The 18,782-nt window shown below is 43.1% G+C and overlaps 1 protein-coding gene across 1 annotated transcript in view; it reads right to left on the bottom strand.

Moving 5' to 3' along the window:
- Positions 1 to 18,782, bottom strand: part of map1aa (microtubule-associated protein 1Aa) — a gene marked incomplete at both ends in the record, with an annotated part of 60,133 nt that overhangs the window by 184 nt on the left and 41,167 nt on the right. The window contains 4 exons of the mRNA XM_079245667.1: positions 2,818 to 3,044; positions 3,130 to 9,973; positions 12,443 to 12,583; positions 13,099 to 13,181. Of these exons, the coding sequence (XP_079101793.1) occupies positions 2,818 to 3,044; positions 3,130 to 9,973; positions 12,443 to 12,583; positions 13,099 to 13,181 (7,295 nt within the window). The remainder of the gene's footprint in view (positions 1 to 2,817; positions 3,045 to 3,129; positions 9,974 to 12,442; positions 12,584 to 13,098; positions 13,182 to 18,782) is intronic.

Genomic DNA, 18,782 nt, shown 5'->3' with positions numbered 1-18,782 from the left:
GTCACGAGGTGAAAGGTGACGTGGAGAAGCTGGAATGTTCCACATGTGATGGGCCAGTGAGTGTCAGAGTACAGTCATCCTCAGGGAAATGTCAGATTTCAGGCTTCAGATTTCATGCTTTTAAATTAAACATTTGCTTATCTGGGAATATTTCGAGTTCCAAATCATTTTCCATCTTACGTATGGAATCCACATCATCGCTGTCTGTTTGCTAGCACTTACTTTATAGCTTTATATGGTATAGTTACTTATATGAAGGAGTTACAGAGTACTGATAGGCTTCGCTTCTTCATGCAGGTAATAATGACCAATAAACAGCATATCCATCTTCCCCGGGTCCTGGAGGAGTCCAAAGGACAAAATATCATTTGCAAACAAAGGATGCCTCTCTGTCAGGAAATGTGCATATTATGTTGGCTCTTCTTATATGATTACATTATACATCAATGTATATTTGACCATCCCTCTATTTGCTATAGCTGCTTCGTCTTTTTCATGAGCTGTGGTGAGAGACGAGGAGGAAGGACCAAAATGCAGCAAGAGGCAGGTGAAGAGGATTATTTATCATTGAACCTAAAGGTGTTGCAATGATAGCATTAACTAAGAACTAAAAACAAATATGGAAACTTCCTCTGCTAGCAGACAAACTGAGAAAGTAAAATTCGGAGGACGCGATGAAAAACTAGGATAGAGCCGACAAGGGCCTGACTATGAACAAAGGAAACTTGGGAGTATTAATAGAGAGAAATAACAAGGAGCAGGTGTGGTTATCAAACCTGAGCAGCTGGTGGAACAGGATGGAAATACACAAAATACAGAGAGAACAAAACTAAAAAAAAATAAAGGAATCAAGCTAAATGATGAGCAATAGAAACGAAAATCTAAAGAACCTAAAGATAGATGACAATTCAGGCCAGAGTTTTACTCTGAACCAGGGGTGCAGCTCTGTTCCTGGAGGGCAACACTCCTGCAAGTGTTAGGCGCTTCCCTGCTGCAAGGCACCAGACTCAAATCAATGGGTAATTATCAGACTTGTGCTGAGTTTGCTCTGCTAATTATCCATTGATTTGAGTCAGATGTGTTGCAGCAGGGAAACTAACACTTGCAGGACTGCGGCCCTCGAGGACTGGAGTTGCCCATCCCTGACAGAGACAAATGAGACTAACAACTACATACTCTCACACCTAAACAACATTTTAGAACTATCAATTAACTCGACATGAACAAAGAAAACATGCAAACTCAGCAGAAAGGCCCAAACTGAAGTTTAGATTTGCACACCACAGTATGCATCAGGAGGCGCACATATCCAGTCCTGGAAATCTACCATCCTGCAACTTGTAAATGCATCTCTTCTCCAATACATCTTACGCAAATGACTGGCTCGTTACCAGGCTTCTGCAGAGCTGAATGACATGCAGATGAGGAAATTCGGGCATTGCAGGATAATAGCTCTCCAGGACTGGACTTTGGCAGCTCTGGTGTTGATTGACAAAGATTTATGTGATGATGTTAATACAAATATCAAGGCTGTATTCGAAACTGTGTACTATACTAGCATAGTAAATTCTTGCCGATTTTTCAAAGTTGTAGTACAAAGTATGCAGTATGGTAGCTATTGTGAAATCTACAAAAGGCCTACATGAAAAATAGCAGGATTAGTAGCCTGGGGAAAGTGTTGTGATTTAGAAAAAAAATATCCGTTATGCATTCAACTAGTCTGCATTGCATACTGCATCTGGTAATACAAAGCTGTCAAAACAAAATATACATGCATGTCAGCTAAACAGCTCTGCAAAAGTTTACTTTTGCTTTACTTAACAGGAAACTAGATAAAAATGCTGTAGCTTAACCCCAAAAAAGAAGCTGATAAGACACATACAATATACAAAACTATTGTACACAGTGTGCACTGGATCTGTACTACTTAGTAGATGTCGCGTGTTGTAGTGGGTTTAAAAACAGCCTAATTTATTAGTTATTAATTTAAATTCTAAATTCTTTATTTTCCTGACAAACAACCTCTTCCTTATTCTAAATATTCTGGAAATCAAACTGTAAGTGGTCAGATACAATATCAAGAATCAGAATGAGTATTTAAAGGTATTTAAATTATTTTCAACCCTAGTGGTCATGAGCAGAACTGCATGGTAATTCAGATGAGGAAGCCATAAGACAGGGGTGTCAGAACCCAGTCCTCGAGGGCCGGAATCCGGCAGGTTTTTGTTGTTTCCCTCCACCAACACAGCTGATTCAAATCAATGGATCCAGCAGCTTCTTGTCAACCTGTTTGAGTGTCGGTCAGTTGTGTGTTGAAGCATGGAAACAACAAAAACCTGCAGGATACCGGCCCTCCAGGACTGCAGTTTGACACCCCTGCCATAAAAGAAGGTTTTTTTTCCCGATAATAATGTTTTTTAATCATAAACAAGTTTTTTTTTTATTCTAAGACAGGTTACACTCATCAAAACCAGCTACTGTATCTACATGTTGAACTTGGAATACCATGTTTGAAAGCACTGCACACGATTGTACTACCTACCTACCAACAGACTCTTTTCTGTCTTGTTAAAGGAAACAGAGGATGATTATCTATGCAAACACTTATGTGTGTTTTATTTCCCTCCTTCTGTCCAATGGAGATCTAGTTCAGAGTATGTCCATGTGAGTCAGAAATTAGACAATGAACAAACAACCTAATTAGCTGAAAAATGAGGCTTTGTATCACAGAAAGCATAAATTAGTATGCTAATTGATGGAACAATAAATTAGTAATTTTTTCAGAATATAGGATGAGCCCTGCTTTTTAAATGATACCTGTAGATTTGATCCCCACTGAGCTTTGCCATCTAAAAGAGCATCAAGGACCCCTCGGCTTGGTTCACCACTCGCTGCGTCGTTCCCACTGACTACGTAGTATGCAGAGCGGATGCGTTTGAAGAACTCTTGGTCCACGTTCTTGGCACTGCAGTGATTGGGAATGTAGGCCAAATCCACATAAATGGGAAGACCAGGAGCAGCTGCAGAGCCGGACTTCTGAGAACCTAGGAAAACAACACCAAACTATCACTATCAATGCACAAGGAACATTTAGCAAAATGTGACACTTAATTTATTAGATCTACTCACCTGAGCTGCTCTTCACTCCATTAGTCAGCCCTTTGCCGGGATTATAGCTCGATCTGGAGAGGTCATCATCTTTGGAGCCTTGACCATCTGACAGCCGAGACATGCGGGAGCTTTTGTCTGCATCCTTCTTCTTCAGCAAGGCACTGCGAGGAGATGGGGTCTGTTTGACAGGCATGGGGGACCTCTTGCGCCTGGCTGGAGATGCCGATTTGGTTTTCCCAGAAGTCTTCTTTAAGGCTTTGACTTTGGGCTCTTTCTTAAGAGAGCCATTATCCAAGGAGTCTGGATCCACCATGCAGACATCTGGGTGAGGGGGCTGGGGGTATGGGTCCATGAGGGGAGCAGGTGGAGGGTCATGGCTCCTCCTGGAGGCAGAGTGATAGCCACCTCCTCTTGTCGTAGATTTATCAACAGGCATGTAGTCACCATCCTCATCAGAGTCCATGTTGCCTTCACCTGTGACTGAGGGGTATTCTTCAGTGCCTGGAGGTGCATCGGAGTCAGACTGAGAGGCTAGCGACTCGCTAAGAGAGGTGGGTGGGGTGTCTTCTGTAGCCAGACCCAACCCTGCTGACATCCCACCAGCCTGGTGCAGAGAACTGCTGTCCCTGCTGTGGGACTGATGATGATGATGGGGCTGTTTATGAGCCCTCCTCTTCACCGACAGGTCATGTTCATCACCCTCTTGTGACTGATCACTCCTGTGCCCTTCTTCGTCTTCATCCTCATCACTGGAGAGCTGCCGCAGACAGGGGTTGATAAAGGAAGGTGAAAGGTCCTCTTTGCGCTGCCTGTACTCAGAGGATGAATACCCTGGAGAGGTGCGGCTTGTGTAAGAGGATGTAGCTCCCATGGGTGCATCCTGATCACTATCGTCGTCATCATCCTGGCCACCTCGGCTGCACTCCTCTGCATAGAACGGTGAGCGAAATGGCTGATCAGTTGACGGGAGTGACAGGGGCCGGGCAGGGTGCTCTGGTTCCATCTCGCACTCCTCTTCAAACTCATCATCATGGCGATAATGGGGAGGCGAGTCTCCAGGTACCATTCCCATCTGAGGCTTCGCCATTTCCCACTCATACGAACTTCTAACATAACTTGTTGCTCCCTCTTTGGACTCTTCTTTGGCCAAGCCTGAAGCCACACCAACAGCTGCTCCTCCGGGAAGGGTAGCGGCACTTGTGCTGACCTCTGTGGGGCCATTTGCTGTGTCTGGCTTGGTGGTCGGAAGATGTGATGACATGTAAGAGCCGAGCACATCTGGAAGTGCGCCACCAGCTTTTTCACTAACAGCTGGAGCAACAGGCTTGTCAGAATATGAGAGACTACCAGTGACGTTGCTGGAAGGAGACCTCCGAGTCATTTGACGCATATACGCTTCCTCGTCCTCTTCTTCACTACTGTCTGTCTCCTCAAAGTAATGCTTGCCTTCAATGTCTGGCCGAGGTGAGGAAGTGACACCAAACAGCGCAGCACTGGCAGCCTCTTTGTCTGTGGAGAAGTCTGGAAGTTGAGCAAATGGACCTGCTGAGGCCCCAAACCCAGCAGCTGTGTCCAGTTTTTTCCCTTCAGACCATTCAGGCTTATAGAAGCAGTCGGACTGAAGACCTTTATCTGGGACTCCTCCTAATGCAGTTGAGTGCTCCTTCTTGTCTTCAGCAATGACGGTTGAGGAGAGGGAAGGGAAGGATTTGACCTCCTCAAATGGACTGAGGGGTGAGAAGCGAGCTAAACTGGAAGTAGACTCCGCTGTGGTCGTTGCAGTGACTTGCTTCTCTGAAACTTCAAGATAGTCATCCTTGGTGCCAGCAGAGCTAGAGAATGGAGAGTCCATAACGAGCGAGTGCTCCTCTTTAAAGGAGGAGTATTCAAAGAGTGGCTCAGCAGAGGCAGGTGTCTCTAGCTCCTCTCCAAATTGACGGCTGGTAGAGAGGGAGCCCGAGGTGGAGGAGGAGTAGCTATAGGCGGAAGAGGAGGAGTACCCAGGGCCAGCAGTTGTTGTGTACTGAAAATTTGTCTCCAGTGAACTCTTACTCAGAAGATCCGGTGTTTTCTGCTTGTCAAATTCAGTATCAGCTCTGTCGCTGTGGTAATAACTCTCCTCTTTGGATTTCAAACTGAAATCCTCTCTTCCTTCGTCTTTGGATGATAAAAGTGACTCTTTGTCTTCTTTTCCATATGAGTAGTCAAAGCCTGAGGAGTAACCAGAGAAACCTGTGGCCACCAAGTCCACTGTTTTTCCACTTGCCAATGAAGAGTCACTCTTAGCCCTATCTTCAGGCTTAGTGACTGGGCTCAAGCCGACTTCTTTCACACTCGGCTTTCCCTGACTGTTATAACCATATCCAACCAAAGAAACCATGAACTCGGGTCTATTTGAGCCAAACATTTCGCTGACAGGACTCTTTACTTGTTTTTCGGATTTCTCTTTGGCACCTTTCTCCATATCCGAATCAACACCACCATCCTCCTCTTCATCCTCCTCCTCTTCATCTTCTTCATCATCATCGTCATCAATAACTTCATCATCATCATAATCCTCCTCATCTTTTGCGGTTAGTTTTCGCATATCAATCTCCAGGCACGTTCCTTTCTCGATGAAGGCTGAAGCAGCAGGGATGGCAGGCTTGTTGTCAATTTGGCTTTTCGGTGCAGAGTCCTTCTCCGATGACAAAGAGGTGGTTGAAGCTTCCGGTCTGTCAGCCACTGAAGGGAAGTGACAGCCTTGATTAAACTCAAAGGTTGACTTTTCCTTGGTGTCTTTTTCCAAAGGCGGTGGAGTAGGGCCACCCTTTGACTCAAGCCAAGAAGAAGTGGAAGATTCTTTTCCAAAAGAGATGGTAAAACCCTCTTTCTCGGACATCTTACCTGTGGCTGTTGAAGGAGACGTGTTTTTGTGGAAATCTGCTTCTTCCTTTGCAGCCTCTTTTTCCGCCTTGTCTTCAGACTCCTGACGGTACAAGTCAGAGTCCTCAGAACTTGTTTTGCTGTCATAAATGTCACCGTACGAGAATGTTTTGCCATGCACGTATGGCGTGTCTTGTCTGATGTATGGTGCCTTTTCTTTACTCTCCTTCTCCGAAAAATCAGAAAGACTGAAATGAACGCTTTTCTCTGCTTCTTTGATGGTAGTATCCCTGCCATTTTTAAAATCAACTTTGCCTTGATCTTTCGGTGAGGGCTCAGCTCCTAACCCAAGTGGAAAATCAACATCTTTTTCATCCGAGTACGTCACTTCATGCTTTGGTTTCTCCACTGTGCTGAAGGGTGCCTGTGTCTTATCCGAACTTTGGACTTTGGTTTCTGTCTTTGAAGATTTTGACTCAAATGAGAAGTCATCATCCAGGAAGCAACCTTCTTTTGCCTCCATGAGTTTGGCCTTTACAGTAGGCTGTAAATCCTTTTTGTTACAGTAATCATCATCTTCATCATTGTCTTCATCTGATTCCTCTGATGCTTCAAATGCAGTCTTGTCTCCGGGTATGCCGATAAAGGAGGTGTTGTCAGAGATTGTGACAGATTTCTCTGTTTTCAGGAGATCTGATTTCATGTTGATTGCCAGTTCGTCTTTGTCTTCTGTCTTGAACACTTTTTCTTCTGTTGGAGAGTAGCCGCTGCTTGTTGGCACCGACTGCGTAGGTGAAGCCAATTTCATGGTGCTGTCATCAGGACTTAAACATCTTTCTTCGCTCTCCTGCCTAGAGTGGGACTCTAACCCCGGGGAGAAAGATAGAGGCGGTGATACAGGCTTTATTTCAGCAGCCTTAAATTCACCAGTGCTAAAGGTGGTCTCTTTTTCTTTCACAGCTTGCACGGGAAAAAGAGAGGATGGAGATTTCTGTTTTTCCTGGTGCATCATGGAGGCTGCGTGTTCGTAACCCTCTTGAAGTTTACCAAGAGGGATGTCAACATTTGGGGTCTGGTCCTCATCCTCTTCTTCCTCGTCTTCTTCTTCTTCATGGACGGATTTGATCTTTGCATCCCCCTCCATTTCTGGAATGTTGGGCTGGTACTCATCAGATGAAGGAGACTTAAAACACTTGTCATCCTCAAGAGAGGAAGTGGGAGAGATGGTTCCTGCAGAGTGGAGATAGTCCTTTCCTTGGGCAGCCTCCGCTCGTGATGGGACGCTGTTGATGGTGTCCAGCAGGAGTGAGTTTCTCCCAACATCTTCAGTCTGAGGCGCTGTCACTGAGGCAATGGACTGGTCTTCAGCTACTGATGTTGCAAAGGATGACAATTTGTCATAATCCGTGATTGATGTTGCAGAGGAGATGTGCTCTTCTTCAGCAAGAGGAGCAGCAATGATGGCTGGGTAGGGTGCAAGCTCAGGCTCGTGAGCTACAACAAAAGCTTTGGGTTTGACGTCTGCAACATCAGTCGCTGCAGAGCCCTTCATCTCTTTGATACCATGCATGGAGTCAAAGGAGCCAGGAACATCAGGGACAGAGATGTCATAAGAGCCCACATCATAACGCAGCTGTGGGATCCTGTCCTCTGTGTCCTCATGGATTTCCTCATCAGAAATGGTTTGCTCAGTCTCTGAGTATCCAGGGATGGTCTCATCTTGGATGAAGGAGAACTGCTCGGAGGCAGAAGCTGTTACTAGAGCTCCAGCTGTTGGTTTTTGCTCTGCCGGTTTGATGTCCCACTCTTTTTCCAACTTTTCCTTTTTCACCTCTTCTGTCTTATACTTAAGAACTTCATCGTCTTCTGTTCCTTCAACGTCGGCTTTTTCAATCACATCTCCCTCCTCCTCTGAGCTCTCACTCTTCTTTGATCTGTCTGCAATCTCGACCTTTCCAGAGTATTTGTCATACTTCTCCATTTTCTCCTCTTCATATATCTTATCAAAGCCACGATTTTCATCTTTCTTTAGCGTATCTGCGGGACCTTGAGGTGCACCTTTGTCTTGGTTTTCTCTGTCCTTTGTGATGGGGGATTTTGGCACCGTGGCTGAGGAGGTGACCTTCTCTTCAGGTAAAGATGAGGAGGAAATTTTGGTATCTGTGTCCGCTGACATCCCTGACATAAAATCGTTCTGGGTGGGCTCTGTCTTGTGTTCGGACTTCTCCTCTTGTTTTAGAGCCTCAAAGTCTTCAGTGAGGTCTTCAGGTGAGGAAACGATGGATCTGTCAGCAAGTGCTGCTGCTGCAACCTCTTCAGGGATGTTCCTTGGAACAGGTTTTTTCTCATTTGCTTCTTCTTTCTTTGCTTTGTTTTTGTCAGTCTTGGGCTTAGCCTGAGCCTTGGCTTTGTGGAGAGTTTTTCTCACTTCAGGGGTGAGCGGCTTTAAGTCGGGTTTGGTGATTTTTCTCAGCTCAGGCTTACTTGGGTCTTTCTTTTTGTCCTCCTTGGCTTTGCTTTCCTTTTTCTCTTTTTTCTCTTCTTTTCTTATGTTCTCATCCTTTTTTACTTTTTCTTTCTTGACTTCTTTTTTCTCTTTGTCTTTCTTTTCGTCCATTTTGGATGCTTTCTCTAGCTTTGAAGTTTTGTCCTTGGAAGTTTTCTTCTTCTCTGACTTGTCAGCTCCAGGAGCCACTTGACTGTTCTTCTGCTGTTTGGTGGCTTTCAAACTTTCACTTTTGGGTTTCTTCTCTTCTTTCTTTTCAGCTTTGTTCTCCTTGGCGATGTCACTCTTCGAATCTTCCTCCTGTCCGCCGGTTTCCTTCTTGCTTGCTTTAGAGTGTGGTTTGGGTGAAGATTTGAGGCTCTCTTTGCTGTCTGTTCTTGATCTCATTTTGGTATGTTTGATGATGGGAGGTAGGGCGCCAGACGACATCTCTTTTTGGGTGGCCACTGGGTACCGCAGGAAGTCCAGGTGTTTTAGTTTCTCAAGGCCCTCAAATATTTTATTTTGTGGTGCGTTTCCTGGGAACAGCACCCGAACTATCTTTTCTGTCGGACGGTGTGGGACCCAAACAATGAGAGCTGTAACAGAAGTCAAATAAGGGACGGATATTTCTCCTTCTTTTCCATTCGGCATTGTAATCCCTGTCTTGGCTTTGCTGTTTCCAGCCCATTTTTGCATAAGAAACTGCATCTCTTTGCTTTCTTTTACAGGATTTAGGACATACATGTCTAACTTTCCCACACCAAGTTTGTGGAACAGTGTGATTGGCTCGATGGTGTTGCTGACAACCCTGTGAAGAGGTTCTGGTGTGATACCAAGCTTGTTGAGGTACTGCAGCGTCAGAGAAGCTTCTTCAATGCTTCGCTTTACCTTCAGCGCAGACTCTGGCATCCTCAGCTTCTCTGGGACGTTGAAAAACACAATCCCAAGCTCAGGTGAAATCAGGTTCTTCATCCACTCTCCATTGCTGCTTGATCCGGATCCTTGGTTTTTTTCTTCCTCCTGCTCTGCTATCTTTCTCTGGAACAACCCGTTGATGCCTGGGAGGTTGTCTGCACCGATGTGGGTGAGCAGAACAGAGTCAATCCTGTCCAAGTGTCGAACCAGCTTCCAGAAGCAGGACTTCCTATCGGACCCTCCGTCCACCAGGATGTTGAATCCATTGACAGCAAACAGAGCGGAGTCCCCCCTGCCTCCAGGAAAGATGTAGCAGCAGGGTTTGGACAGTTTCAGGAACCCTCCAGAGGTTGGCGGCTCCAGCAGCTCAAAGGGTGACGGCACGTCCACCGTTTCAGAGACGTACTCTGTAAACTCAGAGACTCCGTCCATGTTTGGAAGGTGAGGTTCGGGGTTAAGGTGGTATTCAAGAAGATTCTGAAGTGGTTGCTGCTCCTGGCTTTGGCCCAGGGAGCTCCAGCCCCCTTCTCCCTGACAGGAAACAGTGAGCCTGGATGGCTGCTCTGACGAGACTCTGGACAGGACTTCAATCACCTGAAAACACAGGAGCAGAAGGACATCTACCTTTGTTTTCTCCGAACATCTTAACAGTGTTTTCCAATCCAGGTCCTCAGGCCCCCCAGCCATGCATGTTTTAGACATGTTCCTCCTCCAAAACACTTGACTCAGATTATTTAACTTCCTCATCAAGTTCTTTGCACCCTGTTAACCCGCCTTTATTTCATTCAGGTGTGTTAAAGTAGTGTTACCTATAAAACATGCAGGGCGGGGGGGAGGACCTGGATTGGGAAACACTAGCTACGTTTCCTTTTCATTTTTTCGCAAAATAAAAGTGACATTTGTACATTTTGACAAACAGCAATTGTGGTTTGTGAGTGTTTCCATTGAACGGTTTTTAGTGCTTTAGCCTCAAGTCTCGTAAAATCTCATTACTCTCGCGAGATTTTACAAAAATTGTGGTTTATACATAATAGGCAAGTACCGTTATTTTGAGGTTTTCTACTTGGTGCGGAGAATTTGCTACAGATTTTCAAAGCTTTTCTCACATATTTTCTTTTTTAAAACTCTGAAATTTGCTATTTTTTTGTTTCTTTACCTGAAATGAACTAATCATGATGCCCACACGTTACATCCAGAGACACGTAAATGTGAAAAAAGCATTCCGTTAAACATTTGCGATATGTTTCTATGTCAACCGTCTAAAGAAAAAACACCTCATGAGAGTGTAAAAACTTTTTTATCAATATTTGAGACTTTTTTCAAAATCTAAGTGTTTCCACTTAGATTTTGCCTCCGAGCAGGAGGCAGAGCCTTTGGTTATCAGGCCCCTCTCTTATGGAATAAGCTCCCAGTTAGTGTTAGGGAAGCAGACACCCTCCCCACCTTTAAGACTAGGCTGAAGACTTATCTTTTTGATAAGTCCTAGAGTTAGGGATGGTTAGCATCCCTTAGTTATGCTGCTATAGGTTTAGACTGCTGAGGGACATTTCCTGATACACTGAGCTTCTTTCTTTTTCTCTTTATCTCTTTCTTTTACCCCCCCCCCCCCCCCCCCCCTTTAACAGTGTTGCATCATTAACATGTATGTCTCCTGTCTCAGCAGGTCTCCCTGGCCGGGAGTAGCAGTTCCTGTTGTCTGTTGTCTTTCTGTCCTCTTCCCCCCACACAGCAGAGGCAGATGGCTGCCTGTCCTGAGCCGGGTTCTGCCGGAGGTTTCCTTCCTGTTAAAAGGGAGTTTTTTCCTTCCCACTGTCGCCAGTGTGCAGCTCAGGATGGGAGATTGAGTTGGACTCAACTCAATCTGTTGGTTTCCTTATATAGGCTGTTATGAATTGGCCTTCATTATGTTTTCCCCTCTGTCTGTAAAGCGTCTTGAGATGGCATTGCCGTGATTTGACGCTATATAAATAAAGTTGAAGTTGAAGTTGAAGTTCCATTTAGAGCAGGGGTGCTCAATTCCAGTCCTGGAGATTGACCATCCTGCAACCTTTAGATGCAACCCCTGTCCAGCACAGGTGAGTCAAACAGCTGAATTCCTCTTCTGCATGTCATCCAGCTCTGCAGAGGCCTGCTAACGAGACACTTATCTGATCCAGGTGTGTTGGAGAAGGGTTGCACCTAAAAACAGCAGGATGGTAGATCTCCTGGACCAGACTCGGGCACCTCTGCATTAGAGGTTTTTATTGTGATATTTAGTTTTTGCACAATTCGTGTTTTAATGGAAACGCACCTGCTGTCTTAACACATCAACTGGGACTGAAGCTTGTTCCATCCTCCATGAGACGCTAGAAATTTTTTCTTGTTCTTGAGGCTCAGAGAAGAAAATGACGTCATTTTGTTATCGTGGACGCGTTTGAAGACAGTTCTCGACACATCGGGCTGGCAGAACTTTCTCCTTGCAGCGCTCCGAGAAGTATCATGTGATTGGCTCGACATGTGAGGTGGGCGTGGTTAACACGGAGAAAACATGAAGCGGAGTTGCTACTTCCGCGTTTTTGCTGTTGCAGGTAAAACGATTGTTTTGATAAAACAGCTGATCGAGGTGGTGAGAAAGTACCAACATTTTGACATGTGGCATTAAAACACTCGGACCCAGCCGCGTGCACGACCCGCCCTGCCGTGGACGAAGTAAACGAACTAGAAGAAGAAGAGCAGAAACCACCGCCAAGCACAATGTTAAAGAATCCTTTTAAAACATTCCTGGATCCAAACGGTGATCCAGATCACCTCCAGAATTTAATCAGTTCTTCATTTTTACATTTCCGACAACTCCTGAAAGTTTTTATAAAAATCCGTCCGTAACCTTTTGAGTTATCTTGAGCACAAAGACGGCGGGAAAAACCTAACCTTTGGTGGAGGTAACAACCGGGTTCATTGCACATAAAAGCCGACATCACAAGTTTTTTCTTGTTCTTGCAGCCTCGAGAGACAGAACTCAGTTCTTGCTTCTCATAGAGGATGGAACAAGCTTAAGTATGCGAAGTGACTGCATGCTCGGCTTACTTGAGGGCTGGAGATGATGTTTGAGAAGTGCTGCCAGGTGAAGGCTCCACCTTGGAGAAGGATGTCGCCTCCCTGCTCGGAGCTCTGGCCGCTCAGGATCAGCAACTTATTTGCAGCAGAATCGGTGATCAGGGAGCGAATCTGTGTAGAGGAAGAAAATACTCATAAATACTCAAACATTCTCTGTGAGTCCAAAATATATTTTCTTGTTTCCAGTTTTGAACCGTAAATGTGATATTCATGTTGTGTTGATCAAACCCTACAAAAACTGTGTTAATTCCAGGTTGTAATCCAACAAAATAGTAAAATACCAATAGAAAGAATGTAAATAACTGCATAATGGGACAATTTCAAAGGTACAGCTGGGAGGTTTTTTTTGTTTTTGCTTTCAGATTTACTGTGTCAGTAAATATGCAAGAATAATCACTAATTATTCCTGCAGCATGAACAGAAATGATCTTTTTTTTTTTTTTTTTTTTTTTTATCTTACTGCTCAAAATGCCCGTATTAACAACAGTTTAAACATCTCCAGCTGCTTTGAAGCAGTAGAAGCAGCTGCAACCTGCTGTCATTTTAAAGGTTAAAGGTTTGCTGTTGAGTTTTTGGTGTTTGGCGATGTAACAGAGATGTAACGCTCAATTTCAGCTTTGACTCACCTCTGAAGAAACGGTCTCCTCTGCTGGGTTCACCAACACAACGGTCTCCAGGACATCACTCTGATACTGGAGGGTTCGCTGGCCTGCAGCAAACAGATGGAAAGCAAATAAACCCTGCTGAGCTCAGATATTGTCTGGCAGGTAATAAAACGGGAAAGTTCACTGAGTCACAGAGGAACCGTTGCGGACTGATGCTCATAAACCGTTTTAAAAACAGGCTGCACTGACGGGTTGAGCTTTTAAAGGCTGATTTCAGACGAGATTGTGCAACACTGGTCTTTCTGGAGACCTCGTCTGAACTATCTGCACTAAAACTTTTCTCATTTTTATGATTATTCTGTTTCTGTTTATCAGAATCGACCTTTGCAGAGATGATGTATGGTGCCAATATATGCGTTTGATGTATAATACGTGCATATTGTGTAAAAGTTGTGTCATTAAAAAAGTAAAAACCGACACTGATCATTTCTGATTTTGAATTTTAATGCCGATATCGACCAAAAAATATCAGTAGGCTGATAATATCAGAAAATCTTTAATAGTGAGATTTATAAATCTCACTATTTACTACATTTATCATTATTATTTAAATTATTCTTCATTTTAGCAGTAAAATCCCACCAAGATTACAAAGACCCTTTTTTTTAAAAGGAAAAATGACAGCAGTGCTGTTTCAATAATGAAGATAACCTGAATGAAAACAAAAGACATTAAACATAGAGTATAAAACATACATTTGAGAGGGAGAATGGACAGGGAAAGCACAGTCAGCTGGACAGGCTTCAGCCGGAAGCTGATCCAGGATGTAGGGAATTCACAAGTTCAGCTTTCAGGATGAGAAAAGCATTAATAGGCAGATGATAGTATCTGGACTTTAAATAAATATAATCACACAAGTAAGAGGGAAGCAAGAATGGATTTATAGACAAATACCAACATGAAAGTCTGCGTATGCACAGTGAAATGGCTCCAGAAGGACTCATACAGATATTCTTATTCGTTATGACATTTTAAAGCAGAGTCCTAAACTACGGTGGCTGGGAAGTGCAAAACAAATTAAAATTTTAACCACTACACCCCCAACACTCCTTTCACAGGCAAACAACAGAATCTTGGAGTCTACTATGAAATTATTTCTCCCTTGTGCCACTTCCGGTGTTGAAGTCCTTTCCATGTAAAGCTGCCTTTTCTTCATTTGTTTCGGGATGTGTGAAAGTGTTCTGCCGTCTGCAGCTCGTCTCGGCTCTTTTAAAACTGTTTCCTGAAATATAAATTTGTTTCCCCAAATAGAACATTTTATTAATTTTATTTCTTGTCTAAAATGTATAAATGTTTCTGGAAATATAAATTTGTTTTTTAAAATGTGTATTTATTTCCAAAAGAGGGACTTTGTTTCTTTTATTTATTTTATTTTATTTTATTTTTTATGTAAACTTGGTTTTTGAGATTGAATTTGTTTTTTGCATTGTGAATTTGATTTTAAAATACAGTTTTGTTTTTTAACTTTAAAATGTGTTTATCTAAAAAAAAAAAAAATGTTGTAAAGAACTTCCTTGGATTTTACATGAACTCAGTCCAAAGAAGAGGTTTACACGGCAAAAACTGAAATCTAAGACGGAAAATCTTAGACTGAGTACACATATGCTTTTTTTTTTTAAAGATAAGATAATTCTTAGTTTTTATACCAGGGAATTCCTCTTTCTTTAAGAGTATTTTTACTTGTTTTGGGAAGTCTTGACAAGCCAAATTTTCTTGTTCTGTTGGTAGATAATTTATCTTATTTTAAGCAACATTTACCTAAATTTTGTGTATTTTTTTCTTGTTTTTTAAGGCTGAGTTTTTGCAGTGCAGTGAGTGAAGGTGCTGCATGGTGGACACAATGGTGTGATATTCAGGTCAGCTCTTCTGACCAATTAGATTTGAGCATTTTGAGCAACATTGACGACAAAGCTGTAGCTTGCAGATCCTGCAAGCTTTTCTAACATCAGAGTGTCTCTGCACCATGAGTACGTCAGAGGTGAAACTTTTTTATCACAGCAGTGATTTCCACATCTGTCGCTAAAGACATAAAAACTGAAAAACTTTGGATACATAGAGTAATGACTAGGGGCGGGAAAACTGAATCGAAAAATCGTAAATCTGGATTATTTTGCTTCACAATTTCAAATTTATTTTGTTAAAATATCGATTTTTTTTTTTCAAAATAATAATCCATTATAATTTTTTTTTTTTTTTAATCATTTTTATTGTTTTTATTGATCTTTTAACTTGTCTTTTTGGGTATTTTAGCAGCAGAATGAAGGTCTGGCTGCTGTGTTGTTTTTTCCTCAATCAAATGAAGGAAAATGACGAGTAAAAAAAAAAAAAAAAAGTTTTCTACTTTATTTCTGCTTTTAATCTACAAAAATCATTAATATAATAGAATTGTGAGAATTTCAATTCAAATCTAATTGGCACCCAAAAACTCAGAACCGAATCGAGACAAAAACATATCGTCACAGCCCTATAACTGAAGACACCACGAAGTCTGTAAGACATCCAATCATGTGCCAGACTTGCATTTTAATGTAAAGAACAATGTAAAACAATCATTTTCAGACACGTTTGGTTTATTTTCATTTAGGAAATGTTTGTTCCTGAAGTGTGTCTAAACCTAACTGGTCTAAATGGTGTTTTTAAATGGACAGAGAGATAAACAACCCTTAAAACCAGATGAGGAATGGTAGCAGACACAGTAAATGTCCTCCACAAGGGAAAGCTTCCTTCCCCAGACGCAGCCCGGCGTGACAGACCGTCACATTTTCTTCTGCTTCGGTTCTGCTTCATCTGCCTGACCCCACAGATGGAAATGAAACAAGCAGGGAAGGAAAAGCTATCAGGCTGAGTTTTACTGGAATGAGTTGAAAACGAAGCACGTAGCACAGAATCGTTTTCTGATCTTCATCCTTTTTAACATGGCTGTGGCGTTGCACCCTCAGCCCCGCCCACCGCCTCTCCTGCCATCTCACTTCTGAGAAACCATCAACTAAAGCCTACATGACGAGTTTAAACCTCAAAGTATGCTCATTTTCATATACAATCATAACAACAATGCAAAACAAGGAGAAAAAACATCCTAAGCTACAAGTCTGATTGGCTGTTGCCATGGAGACAGTCCACCGGCTGCCACTGCCAGCAGAGTTACACTGACCCAGTCTTGGCTGAGGGAGACGCATTGCAGCATTTCTGTGAGAGGGGGGGAGGCGTGCATTGCGTGAGCACATGCACGCAGCATCACATGCAACGAGCGGCACCTTGATAAGCATGCATGCGCCCGATTTTTTTTTTTTCTTTTTTGGAGGGGATGTCTATTTTTAGCAGGAAACCTGCTCATCCTCCATACCCTAAATGTGGAGGAGCTGACACAGGCTGCATCAGAGAGGAGGAAGGGCAGCGAGGGGTGACCTGCCTTCATGTTCATGTCACAGAATCCTCCATTAACAAGTCAGATATGCAGAGATGCAACGCGGAAGTGTCATTTTAAGCAGTAATTAATGAGGCGTAAAACAAATGTGACTGCAACAGCCAACATCAGCTTCGCATGTTTAGTGATTAAACACAACGTGGATGAGCTTTTAGAGGGCACCGTTGTTTTGTTTCTCCATGGCAACACGGAAACAGTTTATCTGTATTTGTTCAGCTGCTTATCCACTCACATTCTATCAGGTGCATCTCGTCACGCAGACGTGATGAAGACGACTCAAACTGAGCATCAGAATGAAGAAGAAAAGAGATTTAACGGCCTTGACTAGGATTTTTACACACAAACATCTCCAGGGTTTACAGAGAAGCTCTGAAGAAGAGAAAATATCCAGCAGCAGTCTGGACCAGAAGGTCTGGCTGATGTCAGAGGAGACTGGACAGACTGGTTGGAGGTGATAGAAAGGCAACAGGAAGACCAGTAAGCACTGGTTCCAACCAACATATGCAGCTACAACACGTCCAGCCTGGAAGCAGATGGTCTCCAGCAGCAGAAGACCACAGCGGGTTCCTCCTGTCAGTAAGAACAGGAAACTGAGGCTACGATTCACACAGACTCACCAGAACTGGACAATACAAGATGGAGAAACGTTGCTGGTCTGATGAGTCTCCAGTTCAGCTCCACATTCACATGGTAGGATCAGAATCTGCTGGAAACATCATGACAACATGGATCCATCCTGCCGTCAGGATCAACGCTTGGGGTCGGGGCTCCTTAGTACCAACATGACGTGTGCTACAATGATTTCTGCTACAACAGGCAACTAAGAGTTTATAAAACTCCAGCATTAACATCTGTATCACTGACTGCAGTGTGTGTGTGTGTGTGTGTGTGTGTGTGTGTGTGTGTGTGTGTGTGAGTCATCAGTCCAGATAAAGGTTTTTCTGTTCAGACTCATCTAAACCAGGATATTAACTGGGAGAAGTTGACGGCAGACTAAAGTTACGAGTTTAGCTTTAATATGGTGGTCATTAGCTGAACGCGTGTTATCTGTTCCGTTACTCTGAAACTTGATGGTCTACAAAGATACGACCAAACTAAACCATGTTCAGTAATAACATCTGATTTGACTGCGCACACACATTAACAGGCTCCATCATCTTATCACCTCCAGCACATTAATCTGAGCTGCTCCCTGAACACAAACTGCCCCACGATGTTTCTGTAACCTTGACGACGTCCTGCGAAGACTGAGAGCTTTAAACAAGTCCCCCGTGATGATGATGATGATGATGATGATGAGCAAATCCTCTTCAGAACATCTTGGCAGAATTCCAGTTTCTGATTCTGAAACAGTCCCATGAAGTGGACGTGGCAGGAGGAGCAGATGATTAAATACAGGAGGTGGATTTAATCCCAGAAGGTGAGAGTAGAATATGTTCTAGTTGGGGAAATTCACGTTTAATTCAGCAAATAGTCGTTTTATAAAATAGATTTTAAACAAATCTGTACTGAAAACTTTAAACTTAAATTCCAGCTTTAATACAACACAACCTGATTTACAGCGAGGAGAACAGGAGCAGAGTTCTATAATCTACCTAAATAATTCAATCAGATTCAATTAAAGTCTTTTGCATGAGATAAATATGATTTTATTTGGTTGCATGACTGTTTTAAATCATAACCACATTGAATCATCACCTTTTCATTAGCAACAGCTTTACAAGAAAAATAAATATTTCAGATAAACAAAGTTTGTGGAAAAGCATTTGTTCAGCAGAACGTGTGTGTGTGTGTGTGTGTGTGTGTGTGTGTGTGTGTGTGTTTTCCTCTTTAACAAAGTCAATTAGCTTATAAATAAACAATCAAGCAACCAGCTGGAACAGAATTCTACGTATCTGCAGAGACCGAGATGCGGGTCCCATACAGACTGAACTTATTTTTGCCTTTTTGTTCCGTTCTCGTCCAGATGATCCACACTGCTTCAGTGACATCAAAGTCCAGGTTCTGGGGAGGATCTGCTCCTCCATCAGACCTGTTGCTGCTGGTTTTATAATCCAGTTCATGTGTCATCTGTCACACCTCATCATTTTCTCTCTGTTTCTAGCCACGTTTCCATGGAAACCATTTCTACTGAGGCTTACTGATCCAACAGATCTACTGACGGTCCAGAGGCATCTCTCAGGTCCAGTTCAGGTCGTTGTTTACAAGCTGCTAACAACAA

This window comes from Telmatherina bonti, assembly GCF_933228915.1.
Source record: "Telmatherina bonti genome assembly, chromosome: 1".
Taxonomy (NCBI): domain Eukaryota; kingdom Metazoa; phylum Chordata; class Actinopteri; order Atheriniformes; family Telmatherinidae; genus Telmatherina; species Telmatherina bonti.
The sequence above is the reverse complement of the archived record's forward strand: the minus strand, read 5'-3'. Positions and strand labels throughout refer to the sequence as shown.